Source organism: Zeus faber (genome assembly GCF_960531495.2).
Source record: "Zeus faber genome assembly, chromosome: 3".
Classification (NCBI taxonomy): domain Eukaryota; kingdom Metazoa; phylum Chordata; class Actinopteri; order Zeiformes; family Zeidae; genus Zeus; species Zeus faber.
This window is the reverse complement of record NC_137190.1, coordinates 36,069,966-36,079,655: the sequence shown is the minus strand read 5'-3', so window position 1 is coordinate 36,079,655 and position 9,690 is coordinate 36,069,966. Positions and strand designations below refer to the sequence as shown.

General features: G+C 45.9%; 1 protein-coding gene across 1 annotated transcript in view; it reads right to left on the bottom strand.

Moving 5' to 3' along the window:
* Window positions 1-8,435, bottom strand: part of gpatch1 (G patch domain containing 1) — a 41,793-nt gene extending 33,358 nt beyond the window's left edge. The window contains exons 1-3 of the mRNA XM_079997130.1: window positions 8,365-8,435; window positions 5,402-5,536; window positions 516-610 (exon numbers count right to left, since the gene is read on the bottom strand). Of these exons, the coding sequence (XP_079853256.1) occupies window positions 516-610; window positions 5,402-5,536; window positions 8,365-8,434 (300 nt within the window). The 5' untranslated portion in view covers window position 8,435. The remainder of the gene's footprint in view (window positions 1-515; window positions 611-5,401; window positions 5,537-8,364) is intronic.
* Between the last annotated feature and the right edge of the window lie 1,255 nt (window positions 8,436-9,690).

Here is a 9,690-nt window from a genome sequence, read left to right as displayed (position 1 = left end):
TATATACTATATATACTTATATATATAATAAAAATCTTGAATCTTGAATCTTGAATCTATATATATATACACATACACACACACACACACACACACACACACACACACACCTCATAAAATTTGAATATCATGAAAAAGTTCAATATTTTTTGTCACTCATTTCAGAAAGTGAAACCCATATATTATATAGATTCATTACACATAGAGTGAAATATTTCAAGCCTTTATTTCTTGAAATGTTGATGATTGTGGCTATAGATAATGAAAACCCAAAATTCAGTGTCTCAGAAAATTTGAATATTGTGAAAAAGTACAATATTGGAAAGTCATGGTGTCACACCCTAATCAGCTAATTAACTATAATTAACTAACTTAATTAACTCACTATACTATATATATATACATATATATATATCTTTCTTTCTTTCTTTCTTTCTTTCTTTCTTTCTTTCTCTCTCTCTCCTCTGAATCAATATGGGAACAGGGAGGTGGAACTATAAGAGGAGAACACTAACCTCCTCATCCATGAAGTCCTCCGGTCTGGCATGTTGCTGCTGCTGTTTCTCAGCCTTCTGTTGCCTGGATGAGACGAAAGTCGACGGCGTCCAGCCTGCACAGGCAACACATGGACTGATTCAGCAGTGTGTATTCATCATGTGGCTGCGACATCTCTTTCTATTTTATATGAACAGACCAGGATCATACCAGGACCGTAACAACAGTCAGCTGAATTATTAGAAATTAATCACATCTGAATTAGGGATGCACTGCCTGGCTAAAATGGGTATGCCTAAAAATGTCTCCAATACAAAGACCCAGTGGCACGGTGCAGTGCATTGCACTGCTGCCTCACAGCAAGAAGGTCCTGGGTTCGATTCCCGCCTGGGGCGCTCTTGGCACCGTGCTCCGGCGGGTTATCTCCCAAATAGGAGCCTTTCTGTGTGGAGTTTGCATGTTCTCCCCATGCTCACATGGGGTTTCCTCCACCTCACGTCAGTAAGGACCCCCACCAAAAACATGCACCCATCATCGTCTGACCAGCGATGGACACTTATTACCTGGTCCCCGGGCGCGTCCACGTATGCTGCCCACTGCTCCTGGCTGTGCCCCCGGAGGAAGGACAAGCCAGGATGGGTCAAAAGCAGAGAATCCATTTCACCGGCCACCATCAAGCATGTGCATGTGTGTGTGTGTGTGCAAGCATGTGTTGTAGTGTGGTGTGTTGCGTGATAAATAAAGACTGTTTCTTCTTCTTTCTTCAAAGCCAAGAACCACAGCAAACCTGTGCAACATCAAGGATAGGTGCCCTGATCCTTCTTTGGACAAAAAGATGGATGTTAAAAGGTCTCTAAGTAGAGTGGCCAATGTTTTTATTTAGCGAATGCAAAGTCCCTAAGCCAAGCAGTTGCCTCCTGGTCTGCTGTATGGAGGGTGACTAATCCTCCTTTCAGTTTTTGAAGAGGGCAATCTTCTATGACGTGTTCCATGGTTTGCTCCTCTCCACAAGCACACAGTGGAGTGGGGCTACTGCCCCATTTGTGAAGGCTGGCCAAGCAGGGGCCATGTCCAGTCCTGAAGCGTTTGAGCGTAGACCATTGTCTCCTTGGGAGGTTGGTGCCAGGGACCTGTTGATTGGGGTCTGACACTAGATGTTTGTTTGGGACCTCCTTGGACTCCCATCCTGCTTTCCAAGCCAGTTGGATGGCGAAGTCAGCTGGTGGTATGTTCTTCCAAATTGGTCGTCTAGATGGAAGTCGGGCAGTGGGTGGGTTGTAGATGTCTGCATGGATTGGTAGATGGGGAGAATCTTTGACCTTTTGGAGCATCCTTTGAGTGGCTGCTGCCCGCTGGATATGTGGAGGGGGAATGTTTGATAGGACAGGGAGCCAGGGGAGTGGTGTTGAGCGGATAGTCCCGGTTATGGTTCTCATGGTTGTGTTGAGCTAGGTGTCCACATGGTGTGTGTGGGGTGACCTGTACCAGACAGGGGCCCAATATTCAGCTGCAGAGTATGCGAGAGCCAGTGCTGAGGTGCGCAGTGTGGAGACTGCTGCCCCTCATTTTGCACCAGCGAGCTTGCAGAGCAGGTTGTTCCTTGACTTAACCTTAGCTGCAGTCCCTTTTAGGTGTTCCTTGAAGGATAGGGTCCTGTCAAGGGTCACTCCCAGGTAGGTTGGAGTAAAGGCATGCTTCAGCTTGAGTCTGCCCGGATAGATGTTTAGTTCTCTGGCAGCTTTTACGTTGTGGAGGTAGAATACACTGGAAACAGTTTTTGCTGGACTTGGTTTTAGGCACCAGGTTCTGCAGAACTGGTGCAGTCTGGCAAGGTCATCAGTGAGCACCCGTTCGAGTTCATCAAAGTCTGGTGCTTGAAATGCCAGACCGATGTCATCTGCATAGATGAATTTGCGAGATTTGGTGGAGGGTAGGTAATTTGTGTAGAGGTTGAACAGAGTTGGAGCTAGAACTGAGCCTTGTGGTAGTCCGTTTGTCTCTCTTCTCCATGCGCTTGTGTTCTGACAAAGGTGAACTCTGAACCTCCGGTTTGTCAGTAGAGTTTGTATTATTGCCGTTGCCCAGGCAGGGAGCACCTGTGTGAGTTTGAGTAGGAGGCCTTTGTGCCAGACTGTATCATAGGTGGCTGTGAGGTTGAGGAACACAGTCCCTGTCTTCAGTCTGCTCTCTAAGCCATTTTCGATAAAGGTGGTTAAGGCCAGTACTTGTTCTCCTGTGCTGCACTCCTTGCGGAAACCTGCCTGATCCATGCAAAGAATTTCCTCTACTCCTGGAGAGATACGTTGTAGTATTAGGCGTTCCAGGATTTTGTAGGGAACGCTGAGTAGGGATATTGGGCAGTAGCTGGCAGGTAGTTTGTGGTCTTTGCCAGGTTTTAAGATGGCAATAACTTTTGCTGTCCGCCATTTCTTAGGGATCAATTCGTATTTCGTATTTATGATCTCGGTATAGAATTGTGTCAGCCAGGTTAGGGCTCGGAGGCCAAGGTGTTTCATGAACTCTGGAGAGATGTTGTCATATCCTGCTGCCTTTCCATATTTCAGGCCCTGCAGGACTTTCTCCAGTTCAGCAACCTCAAAAGGTTCAGGGTTTCTATGGTCTCTGAGCGCTTTCTTTAGCTCAGTTGTAACTGCTCTTCTAGTGGGTTTGTCTTGGGTTGCTTTTGCAATAGTCAGTAGGTGGGATGCAACTTGGTTGGGTGTGACAGATGCTAGGTTTTGGCTGGGGGGCTTCTGTGCAGCTCCTAGACGGCGGATGAGGCTCCAACATTTCCTGCTAGAGTGTGTGAAGTTCAGGTCAGCTACTGTCTGCTCCCATTTCCTTCGCCGAGCTGTATTTAGCGATTCAATGAGATGGTCTGCTATCTCAGGGTCCCCTGATGTTTTGTAGGCTTGTAGGAGTGCAGCACTTTCTCCGTCCAAGCATGGGACGTAGAGGGGTCGGTAGCCTCGTGGGATTGCTGAGTGGGCAGCTTTGTAGATGGCGCTGCAGAAGCGGTTGTATGCTTCATCTACAGTGATGGTGTGGAGTGGGATGGTAACAACTATCCACTCCAGGATTTCACTGTATTTCTTCCAGTTGGCTTTGCGGAAGTTCCAGCGCATCTTCCTTGGGCTGTCTATGACTGGGAGGTGTAGGCCAACGTGTACAAGCAAGGGCCAGCGTTGACTGTGTGGAAAATCGTCAAGAATGAGGATCTGAGCAGGATAGGGCGTTCCATTCAAAGAGCTGACCCAGCACGGGTCAGGAGAGCAGTCTTTTTTTCCACCTGGCAGAGTGGAAGGTTCCTCTTTGTTTGGGATCATGTATCAGAACAAGGTCATTTCTAGATGCCCAGTCTGAAACTGCCTCTCCATCACTATCCACTACTGGATAGCCCCAGTCAGGGTGGTGGCTGTTGAAATCCCCCACATAGATGGCAGGGTGGGGTAGGGTGGGTAGGACCTGCAGAACCCAGTTGGCACTAGGGGGCTTCTACACATTGACAATGTTGAAACCACCAATAGTTATGGTATCAGATAATTGTGTTGTTAAGTGATTTGCTTCAGCTATGTCAGAACGCACATAGGTGGCACGTCCATGTTTGGCATGTGGAGCGTAACACAGGAGGTCGAAGCCATTGATGGTGTAGCGGCCTGCTTCCTCTGTGCCAATGTGAGTCTCTTGGAGGCAGATAACGTCAATCGAGTGTTGGGAGGCGAGGACTTCGATGAGGCTTCGCTTGGCTGCAGAAAGGCCTCTGACGTTTAGTTGTAGTATTCGAAGGTCAGGTCCCACTGCAAGGTGCTCTTGAGGCTGTCTGCTGTCGGCTTTGGGACTGTAACTAGGATTCTTTGACTTGGCTGACTTGGCTCTCAGGCGTCGTCTCTTAGAATTTAGTCTGCTGGGAGGATTATTTGCTTCCCCGGACGGGCCCGGATACTGACGGGGGGCGCGACGTGAACGCTGATCCATTGTTCCCCATTGGCCAATGATAATAGTTAATACGTTCTATAACATCTACTGGCACCTTGAGGGCTGACTGGTGTGACTGCAATGTAATTGAATAAAAAGGCTGTTTCCTCAATTGTCAAAGCCAAACATTCACAATCTGCTCACTCACATTATGCAAAACTAGCCAAGCGCACAACCTTTGAGACTTTGAGAGATACAGTGCACTCGGAGAGTTTTCAGACCCCTTCACTTTTTCCACATTTTCTTAGGTTACAGCCATATTCTAAAATGGATTAAATTATTTTTTGCTCAACAATTGACACACAACACCCCATAATAACAAAGCAAAAACAGGTTTTTAGAAATTTCTGTAAATGTATTCAAACATTTTTTTGAAATATTTTTAGAAACACATTCATATAAGTATTCAGACCCTTTACAGATCATTTTTTTTAACATATTTTTTTGGCATTGTAATGCTTTATTTGATAATTACAGTGCTGCGAGAAGGGGAAGGCAGGTGACAGAGAGATGAGGGGATGACATGCAGCAAATGGCCTCGTGCCGGAATCGAATCTGGGCTGCTGCGGTAAGGACTCAGCCTTGTATATGGATCGCTCTACCTGGTGAGCCACCAGGGCGCCCCCCTTTACTGAATTTAATCTTAAGATAAATTTAAGAGGTTTCACCAAAATGTGGAAAAAGCGAAGGTGTCTGGAAACTCTCCGAATGCACTGTACAGTGCATTCAGAAAGTATTAATGAGAAAACAAATGCAGAATGAGCATGTCACTAAGAATAAAACTCAATCCAACTTTACACAGTATCGGACGTTAAATCCCCTGTGCTGATAATGAAGTATGAAGTACATTAAGTAGTTCGCAGAAAGAAGCGTTGTAAGCTCTTCGAGTGAAGATGCAGATTTTAAGTGGAAACAAGCTACTATCACCTACCTTCCTTGGAGCCCACAGTGTTGAAGTAGCCAGCTGAGAAACCCCCCGTAAAGGCTCCGTGAAACCTCTTGAAGCGACCCTTTTCATCCTTTACCGTTTGTTCGTGTATCGGAATTGGCTTCCGCAGGGGTTCATCTGAAATACACGTGACAATAACTTAACAACAACTTGATGCATGTTCGCAGCTCAACATAAAACAGTGGTGTTCTGTCGTTGTGAAGTCAAGATCCCATTAAACTTTATTTATTGATATAACACAAGACCTTGTCATATCGGGGCTCAAGAGTTATGAGACGGATGGGGGTGGGGACACTGGTGTTTGTATGAGAGGGGATTGTAGCCAATTCAGTGGTCTATCCAGACCATGGTCGCTACCACAGACCACTGGTTACTACCACTAAGGGTGCTGAAGCTAGTGGTCAAGAGCAATTACTGAGTGGTCTTTGTGGTCGGTCCGTGGTGCTTGTGGTCCGTCCGTGTTCCTAGGTACAAGATGTGTTTGGCTGCAAGATCGCACCGTGTGCTTGCACTGCAGACTACCATTTAAATTAGCACATTTTGATTTGTTTGTGTAGAGAGAGAGATCTACATCTCATAAAATGTATATATATTAATGTAAAAATGTCTTGCTGCAGGCTGGGACTAATGGACTGCATCTTATATAGCGTCTTTACAATCTTGCGACTACTCAAAGTGCTTTACAATACGTGCCTCACATTCACCCATTCACACACACATTCATACATTGAAGGCGGTGGCAACCATGCAAGGCACACACCTGCTCAACGAGAGCAGGTGTGTGCTTTAGTGTCAGACACTAAAGGGGTTTAGTGTCTTGCTCAAGGCCACTTTGGCGCGCTGCCGGGGAAGAGCCAGGGATCAAACCAATCCTCTGATTACTGGACGAGACGCTCTACTTTCTGCGCCATGCCACCCCTAGATAATGTGTCCATGTGTCCATTAGTTTAAAACAAATGCCAATATTTACATCTAAAAAAACCAAATCTTTCTATAGATATATTAATAATACAATACTAGATATATTTTTTTATTTGAAATATGTTTAATATATTTCATGTAGACAGTGACCCATCTGTATACAACATTTTTATTTTTTTATTTTTTTTTAATTATGTATTTAATTCTGAACTGGGGTGCAGCTGGACCTAGAGGTGGAGGCCATTGGCTCTGCAGTGAGCACCCTCTCATCCTTGTGGTCCGGACCAGTTGCTCAGTGGTCTGTGCGTGGCCGCGCCCCAGCTCAGAATTAAATGGAATTGGTATTGTATTACGAAAATATCTATCTATAGAAAGATGCATTTTTTATATGTAAATATTGGCATTTATGTTTGTTGGAATAAATATTAGTCCCAAACTGCAACAAGACATGTATGCACAAGACAAAATGAAATACATATTGTTTATATATATATATATATATATATATATATATATATATATATATATATATATATATATATATACACACACACACATATATTCACATTTGATTAGATGTAGATCTCTTTCTCTACACAAACAATCACACAATCAAAATGTGATCATTTATTTATTTTATCTTTAACTTGTGCTGTCAGCATGCTGGGCATACAACAGAGCAGAGCATTTGTATGCCATTGCATCTAAGACAGAGTTAGTCTGCAAGTGGAGTTAAACTGCTCAACCTGCAATGCCACTTGTTATTTAATCTTTAATCATCAAGAACTGCTTGCAACAACTCTTTCCTGTGGACGACATGTGCTGTAAGCTGTGCTCTTGTCATCCACAAGAGCACAGCTTTTTGTTACACAGAACCACCACCAATGCCCCTCTTTGGAAATTTATCTCACCATGTTTTGGTGAGTTGTTTTGTTTCAAATGAACATTGAAACAAAACAACATGTACATGGAAAAACAAACATAAGCGTCAGATGACAAGTATCGACAAAACAGAGTTAAATAAGACCAGGAAAACAGAACAGCAATTCGGCAAGTGGCCTCTTCCTGTCATAGTTATGGCAGTAAATGAGGGAGAAAAAGAGAGGGGTGTTAATTGGAGGGCGGACAAAAAGCACGTTGGGGCTGGAGCGTGACGGGGAAGATCGCAGCTGCCCGCCACATCCCCACCCACATAGCCTCGCACCCAACCAGTCCCGCAAACCCTCGGCCTATTCGCACCCAACCAGTCCCGCAAACCCTCGGCCTATTATGTGGTGTATGTACTGAGTTGAGTTCTGGCACTGGGAGGGAAGCGAAGCACAACCAGATCAAGGCATGGGTGCAGTAGGTCGGACAGCGGCCACTCGGACCCCACCCCGGACCGTGCCCCAGCGCGCCCCACTCCCACCAGGAGGCACCCAACCCACAGCGACGGGCCACGGGCGAAGAGCGGACCGCCATACGACCCCGCCATACCGGGCCGTTCTGCGCCCCCATCAGGCCCCTGACCAGCCCCCGGCCGACGCACATGCGGACCACAGAACAGAGAGCGGCAGACGGCCCTCACCCACGGCCCGCCCCCCCAGCGACAAGTGCCCCGCGTACCGAGACCCCAGAGAACAGGTCGCCGGGCAGCCATGTGGGACGACGGGAGTCCGCCCCCCCACAGAAGGAAACCACATAGGGAGCCAGCGCACAACCGGCCAGGCTCAGGTCCCCCGGGTCACAGAACCCAACCCACTAACCAGCTACGGCCCTTTCTTTGTCAAAGCGCTTTGAGTTCAGAAACATATATAAAAAAACATGTCGATATCCCGTGAATGTTTCCACGACTGTCACCATAATAAATTAATTCATATCAATGATAGCGTGTTTTACGTTGGCTAGTTAGCTTAGCAAGCTGGCTAAAGTGGGTTCCTAGAACGGATGATGGAGACGGTCGTACCATTCGTTTTCATATAATAACAACCACAGTGCTGACGACTGACAATAGACGTGCTGTGGTAGAGTTCAAACCACTCTACCTTCTTCGAGAGGCTCCAAAGGAGTACCATATGTAACAAAATCCTCGTCGCTATCGCTGTCGGACGCCATGTTTACGTTTACGACTGGTCCCTCGCAGGGACAATCCAAAAGCGCGCATGAGAGTGAAGGTGCGACCTCTCGCGGCAAGATATGGCATTATATCCAGCAACAATGTCAAAACTTTCAGGCTCTGGACAACTTTAAAATCAGAATGTTAAGCACACAAGCGATGCCTCAGCAACAGTATTTCTCCGTTATTTCTTTTGATTGTCATTTTTTCATACATTACAAAAAATGCCAAACCGTGCAACTAGTGTCAAAATATCAGTTGTTTCATAAGCCTGTGTAGTGCACTATATCGTGTGGAGTGAAAAACAGACAGTGGGCCCTGTGGGCTGTCATTGGGCCCTTTATTTTGTATATTTAGATTCAGAAATCCATCGATTCACGGATCATTTGGTTGCCGTGATTTGGATTTGCATGATCTCACTACATTATTTTTTTAATATGTTCATTTGGACAAATACAAGGCTGCTGTAATGTAATGTTGAACGCAGTGTGTGTGTGTGTGTGTGTGCGCGGCGCATGTCCGTGTGTCTGCGTGCGCACACGCATGACATCACTATATATTTCTTGGCTCTTTCTCTCTTCTTGGGACTTACCAGAAAGGATTTGGAATCAGAAGATCAGAATTTTTTTGAAAGTTGGTTCCAAGCATTTCTATATACTGCTTGAACCCAGTATTGAGAAATATGTATAGCCAGTAATCATTTACAGCAAATGAGAATGCGTTATGATCCACATATGCGATTCCTAGCGAGATCATTGTAACATGTGTCTACTTGTGTCAGATCGGGCCAGTTTGGTGTTGATACTAAAAGATCTGGTCCAAGCGTTCCCTCCTCCACCCCACCCCTCAAGGAGCACAGCAGGGGATAGTAGGTGTTTGTTTAATAAAGCACACACACCATGTTGTCTTTCCATTCCTTGGTACTCAAAACCACTTCCAACCCCCCTCAGAGCCATATAAAGCCCCACACCACTCCTCCTAGCTCAGCAAATCTCGCTCCAGATCAAGCCACTGAACAAGCCTCTTGACACAGAATAAAATACGATCATCTTCTCTCTCTGTAATGAAATTGAGCGGCTCCAGCTCTGTACCAGCTCTGGGGGGGTGTTGGTGGATTGAGGTTTGTCAGAATTCAGGGGACACTTTGACCTCAGTTGTGTGTATGTGTGTGTATGTGTGTGTGTATGTGCGTGCGTGCGTGCGTGCGTGCTTGTGTGTGCTCCTCCCCTGATAAGAGAAGATGAAACCCAGTAAA